The sequence below is a fragment of the Gallinula chloropus genome, assembly GCF_964237585.1.
Source record: "Gallinula chloropus genome assembly, chromosome: 12".
Taxonomy (NCBI): domain Eukaryota; kingdom Metazoa; phylum Chordata; class Aves; order Gruiformes; family Rallidae; genus Gallinula; species Gallinula chloropus.
This window is the reverse complement of record NC_140097.1, coordinates 21,008,687-21,024,199: the sequence shown is the minus strand read 5'-3', so window position 1 is coordinate 21,024,199 and position 15,513 is coordinate 21,008,687. Positions and strand designations below refer to the sequence as shown.

Sequence of the window (15,513 nt, the reverse complement as noted above, 5' to 3'; positions counted from 1 at the left end):
GCAGGGGTGGCTTCTGCAAGAAGCAGCCAGAAGCTTTCTGCAGGCCCAAGTCAGCAAACACCAGCCAACTCAAGGCCGGAGGCATTGGCTGGGCCATCAGCAATGGTCACAGCACCTCTGGGAATCACATTTAGGAGAGAAAAAACCTGCCAGCAGCCACTTTTTGCCCCCAGAGAAGGGAGTGAGAAAGTGTGAGGAGCTGTGCAGGCACCAACACCAGTGAAGCGAGGGAAAGAGGTGCCCCAGGTGCCAGAGAGAAAGATGCCCCTGCAGCCCCTGGAGAAACCCATGGTGGAGCAGTGACCCTCCACAGCCCATGGGAAAGGGGAGACCCCACCTGCAGCCTGTGGAGAGGCCCCACGCTGGGGCAGGGGGAGACAGACAGGGGATGCTGTGACCCACGTTGGAGCAAGTGCTGCCAGCACTTGCAGCCCATGGAGAGAGACAGAAACACAGAGATGAGTGAAAGAGAGAGAGATCTCCACGCTGGAGCAGGTTTGTTGTGGGGGGAGGCTGGTGACCCCATGGAGGACCAGGCTGGAGCAGTCTGGGCCTGAGAGACTGAGAGACATTCTGTGATTGATGACTGCACCCATAGCAGTGACCCACGCTGGGGCAGCTGGGGAAGAGCTGAAGCGACAACAGGCTGAAGCAGCACTTGGCCTCCTTGACATAGCCCACCCCTCTGCACCAGTAGCCACCCACACCCTTCCAAAGCAGTAGAGAGCAGCAGTAAGTGAGATCCTCAGCCCTCTGACCCTCTTCCTCCTGCCAGCACCCAGCAGCCAAACCCCGGGTGGCCTCCAGCACCCTGCTTGTCCTTCCCCGCGGGTGGCAATGCCCCTCCTGGCAGCAGCCTCCTCTCTGCTGGGCCCTAGGCCTCACCATGGCCAAAGCCTCAGAGTCCCCCACCTACACCTGCTGCCCCAGCCCTGAAGACGGATGCTTCTTCCAGAGGGAGACACAGAGTTCAGTTCTGTTGTTAATAAACCACTGGTTCTATGTACCGCTCCTTGCATGTCTAGGGATTAGAGGGTGCGAGCCCTGCACACGGCTGGCCACAGACATGTATTCTCACCCTATCACCTCCACTCACCAGCCAGTCCCCATCACTCCCCCTTTCCTCATCCTCTTCCCCATTATCCCCTTTCCTATGTTTTTTCCCATTGTTTCCTCTTTTTCTCTGGCTTTCTCTGGCTTCTCTGACCCCCAACCTAATGCACAGCCCTCAGCAGCACTGCGAGGCACCGATGGTGCTCCAGAATGTGCCACAGGTGAACACAAGGAGACTCACATGTGTGCCTGACTGTTTTATTAGCAGCCCCACGGTCGGGTTCCCAAGCCCATGGCGTGGGGTACTGTCATCCTGCCCACCCCTGTGTCCCCAGCAGGGTGCAGAAGCTTACTCGGCGAAGCCCTGGGTGTCACAGTGGGGTCCCTCCCACTTGTCATAGCACTGGCAGACGAACTCTTCAGCCAGCCGGGAGACGTCATCAGCAGGCTCTAGGCTCTGGGCCACCAGCCAGGGCTTGCCAATGTGCAGGTCAATGGCAAAGCGGAAGGGGTCGAGGTGGAGGAAGCCCTGCTTGTTCTCCTGGCGCACGCAGCGGCCCTGGCCAGAGCACAGGCTCCGGCTGCACATATCAGCGCTGGCTGTCACGTTGACGATGTAGTGGCCCAGGGGCCCCTCCACATAGTCCTTCAGCCTCAGGCACATCTCCTGCAACAGCACAAGCGTGTCAGAGCCCATGTGGCCAGGAAAGGGGGGGTTCCTGGGGGTGAGTGGTGTGGTGCCACCCACTTGCACTCACCTTGGAGGTGCTGTAGTTGAGGCTGCCCCAGAGGACAATACCAGCAGCGCCCTGAGCTGCACTCTCCCCGATGGTGTTCATCAGGTCCTCCTGTACCCAAGGAGAGAGAAGAAGTCAAGGGTGTTCAAAGCTCCCTGTGCCACCCCCCAGCAGAGCTAAAGGCTCCCTGCACCAAGCCATCAGCCTGAGAGGTTCCCACATCCCCATCACCTGGGAGAGGAAGTCGACAGTGTTGGCCAAAGCAATCTGGGAGTAGGGCAGGACTGGGAGGCCGCTTATGTTGATGCCGCGCTGGACAGCAAAGGCTTCAGCAACACGGTGACGGACGTAGGCGAGAGCCTTGTTGGTGCCTTTGAGACAGGTGGGCAGGTAGATGCTTGGGTAGAGTGCCCGGCTGCTCTCCCAGAGCCACTTCAGCTCCTTATTCCTCTGCTGCTCCACCACCGGGCACATCCCAGTGTAGGGAAGGCTGTCAAAGTCATTGTTGTAGCAGTTGGGGAAGCCATAGAAACCCCAGTAGCCGTGAGGACGCAGGGTCTCACCCAGCTGCAGGGTCTTCTCCATGAAGTTGTGGGCACTCTGCTCAAACTGCTTCTTGGCCGTCTCCTCAACCTCCTTGGGGGGCCACTGTGGGTGCTGCTGCTGCACCAGCTCCTCCGACTTCTGCCGGTAGATGTCCATGGAGGCCCAGTTGCGGACCCACAGCGGGCGCCACTTCTCCCAGTCAATGACAGCCAGCCCACCATAGGCAGGGCTGGGCAGGGTGACCTTGATGTCCTGGATGGCTTGTTGGAGGTGGGCCTGCAGGCTGGCATTCTGGGGGAGCCCCCCGTTTACTGGCACCCCCGTGGGTGTGTAGTAGGGGAGGAGCCCCAGCTTCTCACTGTAGAAGAGGGTGACATCCTCCCCCATGAAGGACTGCTGATTGTTCACCAAAACATCGAAGACCTCCAGGTTGAGGGTGACATTGTACTTCTTGGCACAGCGCTCGGTGGGGATGTTCCAGATGGTGATGAAGGGGCGGTTGACAAGGACAGGGCCGGGCCCCGTGGCCCAGGCTGTGATGGGCAGGAGCAGCAGAAAGACCCAGCAAGACCACCCTGAGTCCATGGTGCCAGCAGATGCAGGACAGGTCCTACAGCTGTCTTGGAAGGTCCAAGACTGGCTGAGACCTGGACTTCGCCACTTTTATCCCCAGCCTGACCTTGGGCTGGGCTGCCCACACCCCGTCCCCGGGCAGTGCCAGTCACCCGGGGTCACCTCTCCACCTCCTCATCTGAAGTCCCCGAAGTTATCAGCAGTCGGAGCCCAGCACGGCAGCCCCAGCGTGGGGACAGCAGCCTGCCAGCCCCAAGTAGTGACTGGCGGCGGCGGGCCCGGCGGAGAGGAATGCAGAGAGTCAACACCCGGTGACGGGCCGGCAATGAGCTGGCCTGGAAAGACAAACAGACACAGACGGGGCGGGGGGGTGTCAAGGTCACGATGACGGCCGTGGGCTGCGCCGGGCAGGCACCGCTGAGGAGGCGCCGAGCATCAGCCATGAAATGGCGGGCGGGGGGAAGGACAGGGCTGCCGGGAGGCAGCTCGCAGGATGGGGCAGGACGCGGGGAACGGCGGCGGCACAGGAAGGCACCGCCTGGGGACAGGCGTGGCACAGGACAGGAGCCACGGGAAGGCACGCGTGGCACAGGACACTGAGGCCTGGGCAGAGCAGGCACAGGGGGCACCCGCGCGGGGCCGCGCACCGCGCCGGAGGGGCGCTGCAGGGAGGCCGGGCCGAGCCGTGCCCGGGCAGAGGCAGAGCCGGGCCGGGGAGCGGGGACAGGACCCAGGCGAGAGCTCAGCGCGGGGCCGCTCGCAGGACAGGGCGGCCAGGGCCACTCACGGCCGGGCTGTCCCGCTGCAGCCGCCCCCGGACGGTGCGGACAGGACGGCGGCCCCGGTACGGGGGAGCCGGCGGGAGGCGGCGCTCGAAGCCCGCGGCTGGGCGGGTGGGAGGGTGGCGCGCGTGCCTCCGCGGGGGCGCGGCCAGCCCGGGGGCGGGGCCAGCCCGGGGGCGGGGCGCGGGGAGCCGCGCCGGTCCCGCCGCGGCCTCCACGTGGGTGGCCGGGACGCGGCCGTATCCCCTCGGTCCCACGCGGCTCCCTGTGAGCGCTGCAGCGCCTTGGCCTACCTGCCCCGCTGCCCCGGGAAGCCATGCCGCTAGGCAGCGGGGATAGGCAACAGTAGGGTGACCTGTACGACCCCTACACCCCCCCTCCCCGAAAATCACCCCACACCCGATTTACACTCCGCCCAGCTTTATTCGAGGTAAAGCACTTCGGTGTGGGGCAGCACACAGGGGCTCAGCACCACACAGCACCCACTCCCTGCCCCCATGACCCCTTGCCCCCATCCCTCTCCTTACAACAGGAGAGGCACCCCCACACACCCCCACCCCACCCCACCCCCCACTTCATCCCCGGGGCAGGGACACCCACCCTGCAGCAGGGAGGGCACCCACACAGCTCTCCCCCACCCCAACCCACCCAGAGAGGGGCAGCCCCCACAAACCAGCTACCTTACAGGCAGGATAGGGATGTCAGAAGTAGGTCCCCTACACTGCCACAGAAACAGGGTCCTGGGGCAGGGGGGAGAAGCTCAGTCCATGGGGAGTTTTAGCACCAGCTTACAAGCAGCAACAGCAGCCCAAGTGCCAGCGATGCCAGGTGGGCAGGAGCATCACTGCTGGGGCCAGCAGGCACCTGGCAGCCGCTGCCCTGCCAGCCCTGGTAGCAGTGGCAGCGGAAGTGGGTCCGTAGGAAGAGGATGTCAGCTGAAGACAGCTGGCCCTCGGCCCAGAAGAGGGGGTGCTGGGGGTGCTCTGCATCACGGTGCCGCAGCTGGAAGTTGGTGGAGTTGAGGTGGAGGAAGACATCGGCGGTGCTGTCCTGGCGCAGGCAGCGGCCCCGGCCCTGGCACAGCGCCGTGCTGCAGAGCTGTGCTGCCGTCGTGACATTCACGATATAGCGGCCCAGGTCTCCCTCCAGGTAGTTCTTGATGATCTGGCATGAGTCCTGGGGGGGAAGGAAGACATCAGGACATGTTGGGGTAACCAAAGAGAAGCACCCCAGATGGAGAGATCACCCCAGACTCAAACTGCTGGTCTCCCTCTGGGGAGAAGTAACTCTTCCCCCATCTCCCTGGGAGCCCCAGGGGCACAGAATCACAGAATTGTTGGGGTTGGAAGTGACGTCCAGAGATCATCAAGTCCAACCCCTCTGCCAAAGCAGGGTCCCTAGGACAGGTTGCACAGGTCGGCGTCCAGATGGATCTGGAATATCTCCAGAGGAGACTCCACACCCTCCTTGGGCAGCCTGTCCCAGGGCTCTGTTACGCTCACTATGAAGAAGTTATTCTGCATATTGATGTGGAACTTCCTGTGCTCCAACTTGAAACCACTGCCCGTTGTCCCATCCCCACAGACCACTGAAAAGAGGGTGGCCATTTCCCCCTGTGTCTCACACATTTGAGATAGTGATAAACATTAATAAGGTCCTCCCTTAGTCTTCTCCAGGCTGAACAGCCCCAGCTCCCTCAGCCTTTCCTCACAGGGGAGATGCTCCAGGCCCTTCATCATCTCTGTAGCCTCCTCTGGACTCTCTCCAGGAGATCCCTGTCTTTTTTTTATCCCAGGGAGCCCAGAACTGGGCACAACACTCCAGGTGGGGCCTGACCAGGGCAGAGTAGAGGGGGAGGAACACCTCCTTTGACCTGCTGGCCACACTCCTTTTAATGCACCCCAGGATCCCACTGGCCTTCCTGGCACACTGATCCCAAACGTACCCGGTTTTTAGTGTCGTCTGCATCACCCCAGAAAATGGCCCCAGCTGCTCCCAGTGCTGCACTCTCTCCAATGGTAGAGATCAGGTCTGACTGCAGGGAGAGAGACTGGTTAGTGCCCACAGATTGCATGTAGCTCCCACACACCACCCCCATCTCAGTACAGCCTGCCCAAAAGTACCTGCTGTGGCACTGGGGAGGCAAGACCCTGCTCCAGGCTATGGGGAGAAGGGACTGTCCCAGTTCCTTGGGGGACAAGGCTTACCATCACCACTTCCTCAGGGGCTAAGCCAACACAGCACAGGGCTTGTGGGCTCATGTACCCCAAGGTACTGGCTGCAGCACCTCCCAAGCACTTCCCCTGCGATGGTGACTATTGGTACCACTCCTGCTGCTGCCCATCTTGTTCAGTCTGTGGTAGCCCATCATCCACCCACCGAGGACATGAACTGGGGAACCCAACACCATGACCCCCACCCTCCCCTGGGGGAGGCAGGGCCAGCCCCCTGCCAAAGGATGCCTCTCCCCACCCCATGCAGGGAGAGCCAAACCGCAGGGGTGCTGGTTACACCACAAGAGCAACCACCAGCCTCCAGAGCCATCCCACTCTGTGGACAGGGATCGGCACAGGGACCACCTCAACTGACTCCAGAGGCCAGGCGCCCAGGGCTTGGGACAAGCAGTGGAGCAGCCCTACCTGGCTGAGCACATACAGCTTGCGGATGTAGGTGGGACGGGTGTAGATGAAGACAGGCAGGGAGTAGCCATCGTGGTGCTGCTGCGAGATGCGCATGGCCTCCATCACCCGCGCACGCACGAACTTGCGGCTGTTGGGGGTGGAGGCCAGGAGCAGGTCAAGGTAGATGGAGGGGTAGAGGGCCATACTCTCCCTCCAGAGCCATGCCAGCTGGTCATTGCGCGTCTTCTCCACGTCTGGGCACTGCCCAGTGTAGCTCTCCTTGTTCTTGCTGTAGTCGTGGTTGTAGCAGTCGGGGAAGAGGTAGAACCCCCAGAGGTGCTTGGGTCGGAAGCTCTTGGCCACACGCAGGGTGCTGACGATGAACTGCCGGGCAGCCGACTCGAACTCAAACACCGCCTGCTTGTTCACCTGCTCGCGGGTCCAGGTGGGCTGCTGCTGGTACACCAGCTGCTGCGACACCTCCCGGTAGACATCCTTGGGCTTCCAGTTGCGAGCCCAGATTGGCCGCCATTCCTCCCAGTCGATGACAGCCAGCCCCTCCTTGGTGGGCGAGCGGATGTACTTGCTGATGCCCTCCCGGAGGCGGGCGAGGTGCTCGGACAGGCTGCTGTTTTGGGGGACGCCGCCATTGATGGCCACGCGCTGGCTGTTGTAGTAGGGGTAGAGCCCCAGGCGCTCCTTGTAGAAGATGGTGAGGTTCTGCCCCACAAAGCCCTCGTTGGGGGAGGCCTGCAGGTCGAAGAGGCTGAAGTCGAAGGACACCTGGAAGCGGGGCTTGCAGTCCTGGGTGGGCACATTCCAGGCCACCAGGAACGGCCGTCGGGTCAGCAGGGGGGCGGCGGCCGGTTTCTCGGGGGGCTGCCGGGCCAGCGCCAGCAGGGCCAGCCAGGGCACGGCTACGGCTACGGCCGCCGCCGCGCAGCCCCCGCGCATCCTGCCCAGCGGGGGGCCTGGGGGGGGGGTGGGGCAGCGCGGGTCAGAGGGGGAACGCGGGCGGGGAGCGGCGCTGCCCACTCACACCCCCCACCCCCCCGAGGCAGCCCCAAGCGCCCTCACCGCCACCCCCGCCCGGGGCAGAGCGGTGCCGGGACGGCTCTGCCCGCGCCCCCGGGAAGCTCGGGCTCCCAAGCGGCTCCCCAATCCCCCTTCGCCTCCCTTTCCCCGCCTCTCCCGCGGGTGCCGGCGCGGCGCCGCCTTTGTCCGAGACCGGCACACAAAGCGCCGGGGCGCGGCCCCGCTCCCCACCTCTCCGGCTTCGCTCCCCCGCCCCGGGTCTCGCCGCCGCTCTCACGCCATCCCCCCGCCGCGCACCACCAGCAACGCCGCCTCTGCCCCGCCGCCCGCTTTAAACCTCCCCGGCGCGCACCACCCGCGGGGCGCCACCCCCCCGCCCCGACCGGCCTCGCCCCGACCGCGGCGCGACGGGGTGGCGGCGCGGACCATCGCGGGGCCCCGGGGGGCGCGCACCGTCGGCGGACCCCCCCGCGACGTACACACCTCCGTGGGGCCGCGGCACCGGGGAAAGCGTGTCGCCCCCCCGAGTCGCGCCGCGCTTGGTACGGCCCGGGAGGCCCCGCCCCCCCCTCCGCGCGGCGGAAGGAGGCGGGCCGGGGCCTGGGGGGGCGCCGGCAGGGGGCGTCGCGGCGCGCAGGGGGCTGCGGCGCTGTGCGGGGCGGGGGGGCCGGAGCGGCGGTGGCCCCGGGTCGGTGTCCCCAGGGCAGCGGTGACCCCCCCCCCAGGGCAGGGGTGACCCCGAAACGGTGGTGACCCCAGGCCTGTGGTGACCTCGGGACGGCGGTGATGACCCAAGAGGGGTGGTGACGCCAGGGAAACAGCCCCGCCAGGGTGGGGGTGACCCCAGAGCAGCGATGTGCCAGGGAAGGGGTGTCCCAGGAGCAGCAGTGTCCCCCCTGTCCCCACACTGGCGGTGTCCCCAGGCCGATGGTGACCCCAGGGCGGTGCTGTTCCCGGCAGGATGTCCTGTGCTGGCCCAGGCAGTCGGTGCTGTTGACTCAGCAGCAGCTCCATGGGTTTCCTGCCCTGGGAGGAGGGGGGACACACACGGGGTCAGGGGGTGGTGACAAGAGGGGCTGCAGGCACAGCAGGACCTGGGGGGCTTCCTTCCTCGGGCTGATGCTCCAGTGCGTGCCCCAGGCAGGCAGCGGGACAGGCAGGGCTCAGGCACTGGCAGCTGTCGTGCTTGTCCCCTGCCTCCTCCAGCCAGGGCTGACCCTGTTGGGCTGGGGCCATTCGGGTGCCCCTGCAGAGGAAGCACCAGGGCCGGAGAGCGAGGGTGTGCCGGGGGAAGGAAGCAGGCTCAATCTGCGGAAGCGCTCCCCAGCCACCCGCCAGCTCCCCAGGGAGCGGGTGGGAGCGCCCAGCCCCGCATTGTTCACCGGGGGTGGGGGGGGGGCCTCAGTGGCGGCGGTGCCCAGCCCAGAGCCACAAGCACCCACAGATGAGCCCGGTTAGTGGGACCTGCTGGGGTGTCAATGTAAAGCTCCCGCTGCGAGGTGACAGGACCACCAGGGACAGGCACATTGTCCAGGCTGGATGCTTGAAGGGGAGGCTGCACCCCATGGGCAACGCAGGGCAGGGACCATCAGCCACGGGCTGGGGATTGGCTGCCAAAACCCTCGGGGAAGATTGCAGGGAGCCAAGAAATGTCAGTGCTGGTGGGCACTGCCCTTCCCCTGCAGGCAGTAAACACACTCCCTTTGCTGGCAGCAGAACTGCTTAAAATTTTCCACCCTCTGCATCGCCTGCCTCGGTTTCCCTCCTCCCTTCCCACAGGGAAGACCCTGGGGTTGCAGGGAGGGGGCGACCAGATACATCCATCCTCCCCTCTCCTGTCTTGCCCCTCAAGGTGATGTTAAGCCATTCCCAGATGGTGCACAGGAGCAGAGGGGCACAGGCAGCAGAGGTGGACAGTGCCCTCGGCAAGCAGAGCCAAGGGAGCTGCCTCACAGGATCCCTCCTGGACACATGGGATAACAGGGGGTTGGATCACATCCTCCCACACCAGGCAGGTCCGAGCAAGGTGAGAGAGAAGCTCAGCTTGGGAACGGAGCGGAGGGGCTGGGAGGGGAGGTGGGCACCCGCCTCTGCCCCAGGCTGGCACGGCCCTGCCTCGCAGGCAGCAGAGTGGGGGCACTGGGGTGGCCCCATGGCCGCTGCCACGTTTAGCCTTGCAAAGCTCTAACACCCGAAGAAGCCACCCAGTCCCCTTCGAGGCCACCGCCATCCGTCCCCCACGGGTCTTGTGGCCCTTATGTATCAGCAGGCACAAGGCCCGGAGCCTCATCCCCTGCAGGCAGAGCTCTGGCAGGACACCCCACCCCACACACTCCCTCACAGCTTTCGTCAGCGGCTCGTTTCCGAGCCGGCTTGCGTGGAGGAAATGATGAGAGGTGACGGGGCTGCAGGGAAACATCTTCAGGGCGGCTGGGGGCAGGACGTGGGGCACAAAGTGAGATCACGCTCCCCTCCCACCCCCCGGATAATCCGGCACTGCTCAGGGAACAGGCGGCATCCCAACACCACGGGGTCACGCTGGGTTCCGGAGAGACGGTGATTAACGAGACATTGATTCAGCAGGACGGGAGACAAAGGAGTGGACAGGCAGATCCCCCCACCTCCCTGCCCATGTGAGGGGGAGAGGGGCCTGGGCTCCAACCCTGTCGAGCTGCACAAGGAACTTATATTTACGTGTGTCTATAGGAATCCTATGGAGAGAGGCTGGGGGAGCTGGGCTGGTTCAGCCTGGAGAAGAGAAGGCTGTGGGGGGACCTCATTGCAGCCTTCCAGTCCCTGAAGGGAGCAGAGGAACAGGAGGGGAATCAGCTTGTTAAAAGGGTAGAGAATGGCAGGACAAGGGGGGTGGATTAAAGCTAAAGGAGGGAAGGTTTAAATCAGATATTAGGGGGAAGTTCTTTACAGTGAGAGTGGTGAGGGGCTGGAACAGGCTGCCCAGAGAGGGGGTGGGTACCCCATCCCTGGGGGTGTTCAAGGCCAGGTTGGATGGGGCCCTGGGCAACCTTGTGTAGCTCCAGGCCTGGAGGTTGGTGTCCCTGCCTGTGGCAGGGGGGTTGGAGCTCTGTGCTCCTTGGGGTCCCTCCCAACCCAGACCAGTCTGGGATTCTATGAAATCCATTTCAGTTATGTATTTAAAGGGTGTCACTGTGGCTGTGAGTGGAGTCTGACGCAGCCCTCAGCCCCGGCTACTCCAGCCGCCTGGGAACTGCAGAGACTCACAGCTCATTCACCAACCAGTTCAGACATGTGTGCACCCCCCCCCCCCCCAAAAAAAAAAATACCAGGGGGCTCAGAGCACTGGCAGCAACCAGACCCCCACCTCCTCCTGTCTCTCCCATCATCTTCCTCTGCCCATGGGATTGGGTGCTCGCCCACCTACACCCCCCCCCTCCAGTCAAACAGCTGTTGGACCTGTGGGATCTACAAATAATTTTATTGAAATTTAACAAAAGTGGACAGATGCACTGGCAGGAAGGACCATAAATAGTGTACATTTCCCAAACCCAGGGGTCCTGCCCTGACTCTAGAGGAGCAAGGAGCCTAGTGTCAGTGAGGACGATTCGGCTACACATCCACACAGGAAAGCACAACACCACACAGACAGGATTAAAAAACAGAACAGAAAGAAAAAGAAAAACTTTCCTTTTTTTTTTTGCTTGCTCCAACACCACAGTGGACACAGAAACTATTTACAGTGACCTTCACATTTTTATGATCCCTCCAGGTGCTCCCAAGGCGCCGGTGCCGCAGGAGGGCTGGAGAAGGAGGGGGCTCGGGATGGGGGAAGGCTGATCGCTTGGGGGACCGGCCTGGGAAGAAGCAGGGCAGGATGCAGCTTGTTGGCAGCCTATGGAGGTGACACGGGGGTTGGGAGGGGATTGTGTGGTGTGTGGTAGTGTGTGGAGGGGTGTTTTTTTAGGGGAAACATGCTTGATACCCTGGGGGGAAGGGTGGGCAGGCTGTCAGGGAGGACAAAAGCATCCTCACTAAGCCAGTCTCTGCCTCCCCCTCCCCTCCTTCCCCAGGCCGCCTCAGCAGGTTTTTGGCCAGCAGCCAGGCAAGGGGCTCCCAGTGTGGACAGGCAAACAGCACCAGCCCTCTCCCCACTCCTCCGCCTTCTTCCCGCACCCCAGGCGGGGTGTGCAGCATCCCACACCCTGGGACAGCACCGGGCAAGGCAGCACAGGCAGCCCAGCCACAGCTTTCTCTCCTCTTCCTAGGGACAGCAGCTCTTGCTCTCCTGCGGGACCCCAGGGCCGCCCTTCCCAGGGAGATCCAGCCAGCCAGCCCGGGAGAAACTCGAGAGCAGGTGGTGCAAATAAGAAACACTTCAGTGGGGGATTGTTTTAAGACAAGACTCTTTCAAGCAAGCAGAACAAAAGATGTCAAAAGAAGCGCCCAGCATCACAGTGTAGACAAGCTCCCTGACGGAGACCTGCCCAGCCCTGCCCCTGCTTCCCTGCCTGGCAGCAGGCAGCCCGTTCACTTCACCCTCCATGCTGGCTCCTGTCAGCGGGAACAGCAGGTAGAGAGGGACGTGGAGGGAAGAGGTGGTGACAGGAAGATGGCAACAACCTCGCTGCTGGTATCTCCCTGAAGCTGGGAATGTGGCCCCACGCCCAGGTGGCTCTGGGTGGGCGTGGGGATGGATACATCCAACCTAGACGCCGACAGGGCTGGCAGCCAAGTGCCAGCAGCTTAAATTAAAAATCGAGGTAGCAAACATCTGAAGTGCTTAGAAAGTAAATAAGTTCTATAACGAAAGAGGAGGAAAGCCGAGCTGGCTGCTGTGGGGAGCAGGCTCTGACCCAGTTTAAAGCTGTGCCAGGCTGCCCCACGGACAGTCCTCCTCCCCCCACCCTGTCCAGGGGCACCCGAGCAGGAAGGCAGCAGCTCCCAGTGCTGGAGAGGGGTCAGGCCTTTCCCCGGCCCCACAGCGGCTGGCTCAGTGCCCTGGGGCCAACACACAGGGGTGAGAGGTTTTCTGGTGCTGCCAAGGTGACCCTGACCTTCTAGAGCAGGGGGAAAGAGGAGGAAAAGAGCAGGACCTTCCAAAACGGACCAGAAAGCCTCCCTTTAAAGTGCATCACGTTCCTCCTCCTGCTGCCAGCTGGGATGCGGGAGGAGCCACAGTTCACATCGCCAGGGAGATTTCCAAGCCAGGGCAGGCACGCTGATCGACTGGTTCTGGTGGACAAGGAGGGAAGAGAGGATTTCCTTCCTGCTGGGATCTGTCAGGGCCCACCCCACTGGGGTTCAAGACACAGTGGGAGGTGAGGAGGGTAGGTGGAGATGCCTCTCCCAGCAGCCAGCGAGGGATGGTGACCAGCAGGAGCCAGCTGGCGGAGGGTGCGGCTGCTGCAGAGCCAGAGGCCTCGCTGCCACCAGCACGGACTGCAGAGATCTCCTCTGGGCAGAGAACTGCGAGCAGCAGCAAAGCCCACCTCCTCAGTGCTCGTGTAAGCGGGGAAACACAGGGGGGAAGAGGCCAAGGTCTGAAAGAGCAGCATCTGATCTCCATCCCTGTGCCAAGAACGCAGCAGACAGCCGGATACGCTTCGAGACGGGCCCCCCTCAGCCTGCCTGGTCTGTCCTGCACTGCCAGCCCCATCCAGGGGAGCACCACGGAACGCCCGTGCCCAGCAACACGCTGCAACACCAGCCGCCTCACCACGGGGCCAGAGGGACGCAGAGGGCTGCTGGTGCTGGGGGCAGTGCGTTACCTTGCCCTGGCTCTCCCTGGGCCGCATACCTGAGAAGCAGGGGGTTTTCTCTGGTGAGAAGTGCAGGCTCGATCTCCCTTTAACAGCTCAAACCCACCAGCTCGTCTGCAGTTCCAGTTACCCATCCAAAGGTATTCTAGCCTTCTGTCTCAAGCGAGGATGTTTGCAAGCAGTCGTTGCACCAGGTCACCCATCTCCTGCGAGGAGTTGCTAGCCAAGCCCAGCCCAGCCTGCTCTGCCCTGCCTCACCTCCAGGAGAGGGGAGAGCCACCGTCCTCGCCGCATGTCCAGAGTCCTCCTCGGGCAGGAAGAGATGCAGCCTGGACTGGTGAAGCTGGGGGCGGTGGGGCAGGGCCTCCCACCCACAGGCAGCAGCAGTCTGGGGCCTCACACCTCGCAGATGATCACCGGGAAGTCCACGTGAATGCGAGGGTGCTCTAGTTTCACTATGCCCTGTAAGGAGAGTCAGCAGTGAACAGAGGGGACCAGGGGACAACAGCCCCAAGAGCTGCAAGGACACCATGCCCTCAAGGAGTTCCTAAAGCTGCCGTGACACCAGGTACCCCTGGAACAGCAGCACACAAAGGGAAAGCACTTTGCCCTTCAAACTCCTCCCTGGAGAGCCAAGGGAGCTGCAGCCAGCTGCCACACATGGCGGGTCCAGAGCTCAGCAGGGTGAGAAAGGAGGGAGCTGCTCTGCCAGGCACTGCCTGTGGAGCAGCTGCTGCATGACTGGCAGATATTGGCTGTCAGGGCTTTTCATCCGGCACCTTTCATTCACAGGGATTTAAAGGAATGAAAAGAGCTGCCTGAGAGAAAGCAGCCAGGGCAGCTGGCGCACAAGAAAAGCAGCTTTCTGTCCAGAGGGGAGGCTGGTGAATGCACACCCCCTCCGAGCCAGCCACAGGCCCTTTCCCATGCTCAGTCCAAGCCTTCTCCTGTTACAGCACCGGGAGGAGCCACTGACAGGTGGGGGAGTAGTGGTGGGGGTGTGTGGGGGGGTAGGAAGTAGGGGCTCCAGACACGCTCCCTCTGGATCAGGCAAGCTTTCCAACTGGGTGTATTTCAACCCACATTGACGAGGAGTCAGTCCCACGGCCCAAGCCTGCCTCTGTGGGAACAGGAAGCAGGACTGAATCCTTCCCCGGCCCCATAACTGCCTGCGCAGCACTCAGAGGGCTCCCATCCCAACGGCGGGCTGCTTGCCCCTTGGAGCATGCCAGCAGCTTGCCTCAGGTGCTCACTAGAGTCACACCTTTTTGGTTACTCAGCAAAGGTTCCTGCAAGGTCTCTCTCCAGCCCTGGTTCAGTCTTTTCTCTATTTCTGCCCCTGGACACTCTTCCTCCTTCACCAAGACACTTGACCAGTGTCCCAACCTCTGTCTGGCTCCACCCCAATTGCTTATTTTAAGGGGAAACTAAATCCTGAGCACCAGTGAGGTGCAAAAGAGATTGCTGCCAACGCTACTGTCACTACCGGGCAGACAACTGGAACGTGAACATGTCAAAGAAAGAAGATTCCCTGAGGAAGAAGGCCCATTTGCTCCTGCAAAGCCAGGACGTCGGGTGGCACCCTGGCAGTCAGACTCCCCCACCCTCCTGCACCCGCTACCTGAGGTATCAGGTTCTTGTGGATCCTCTTCAGCTTGGCACGCTTCCTCCCGTTCTTGGTAACGATTGTCTCTTCGTAGAACTCGTGGGCGAGATCCCCGTCCTCATCGTAATACATGGAGCTGCCGGGAGGGGAGGGGCAGGTGAGTGCCCGCCGACCGCTGCTGCCGCCGGCCCGCGCCCCGAGCAGGGCAGGGAGCCGGCCCGGGCCGGCGGCACCAGCCCTGCGAGGGGCCGCAGCGACCATCCGGGGCCGGCTCAGGGATGCCCTCCCGTCCCCGGGCACCCCGCGGAAGGCCGGGCCGCGACCCCGGCGGTGCCGGTAGCCGGACAGGCCGGAACTGACCCCGCAGCGGAGCTGCTGCCATGGCAACCGCCCCCCCCACACACCCCCCCGCCCCCCGCCGCCCTCTCACCCGCGCCGCGTGAAGACGAAGGGGGTGGCGGCGCGCGCGGCCCGCGCCCGGGCCAGGGCCTGCTGCCCGCCGGGGCCCTCGGCGCCGCCGCCGCCGCCCGCCGCCGGCGAGTTGAAGGGCCACAGCCCCCGCGACTTGGAGCCGCTGGCGCCCATAGCGGCGGCGGCGGCGGGGGGGCGGGAAGCGGCCCGGAGCCGCCCGGCCACACCGACCGAGCGCCTCCTTGCGTACGCCGCCGCTGCTGCGCCACTTCCGGTGCCCCCCCCGCACTTGACCTGCGCAGGGAGGGGCCGCCTGCGTCACGTGAGAGCGGCGCGTGGCGGCCCCCCCCCCCCTCCCCTCCCCGCCCGGAGCCCGTTGGGATCCCCGAGGCCGCGGGTTCGAGCGCCGCCGCC

At 63.5% G+C, this 15,513-nt stretch overlaps 2 protein-coding genes across 2 annotated transcripts; both read right to left on the bottom strand.

The window, feature by feature from the left end:
• Positions 1-1,304: 1,304 nt before the first annotated feature.
• Positions 1,305-7,363, bottom strand: LOC311196282 (uncharacterized protein). The gene is made up of 8 exons (XM_084269816.1): positions 6,331-7,363; positions 5,637-5,726; positions 4,476-4,867; positions 3,697-4,057; positions 3,072-3,244; positions 2,022-2,952; positions 1,812-1,901; positions 1,305-1,720 (listed from the first exon to the last, which is right to left on the bottom strand). The coding sequence occupies exons 1-8, from the start codon at positions 7,264-7,266 to the stop codon at positions 1,403-1,405; spliced, it is 3,291 nt and encodes a 1,096-aa protein (XP_084125942.1). The 5' UTR covers positions 7,267-7,363; the 3' UTR covers positions 1,305-1,402.
• Positions 7,364-10,784: 3,421 nt separating this feature from the next.
• On the bottom strand, positions 10,785-15,273 carry TUSC2 (tumor suppressor 2, mitochondrial calcium regulator; the record flags this gene model as incomplete). Its single annotated transcript, XM_084269683.1, has 3 exons — positions 10,785-13,544; positions 14,704-14,824; positions 15,119-15,273. The coding sequence occupies 3 exons, from the start codon at positions 15,271-15,273 to the stop codon at positions 13,479-13,481; spliced, it is 342 nt and encodes a 113-aa protein (XP_084125809.1). The 3' UTR covers positions 10,785-13,478.
• Positions 15,274-15,513: the final 240 nt, after the last annotated feature.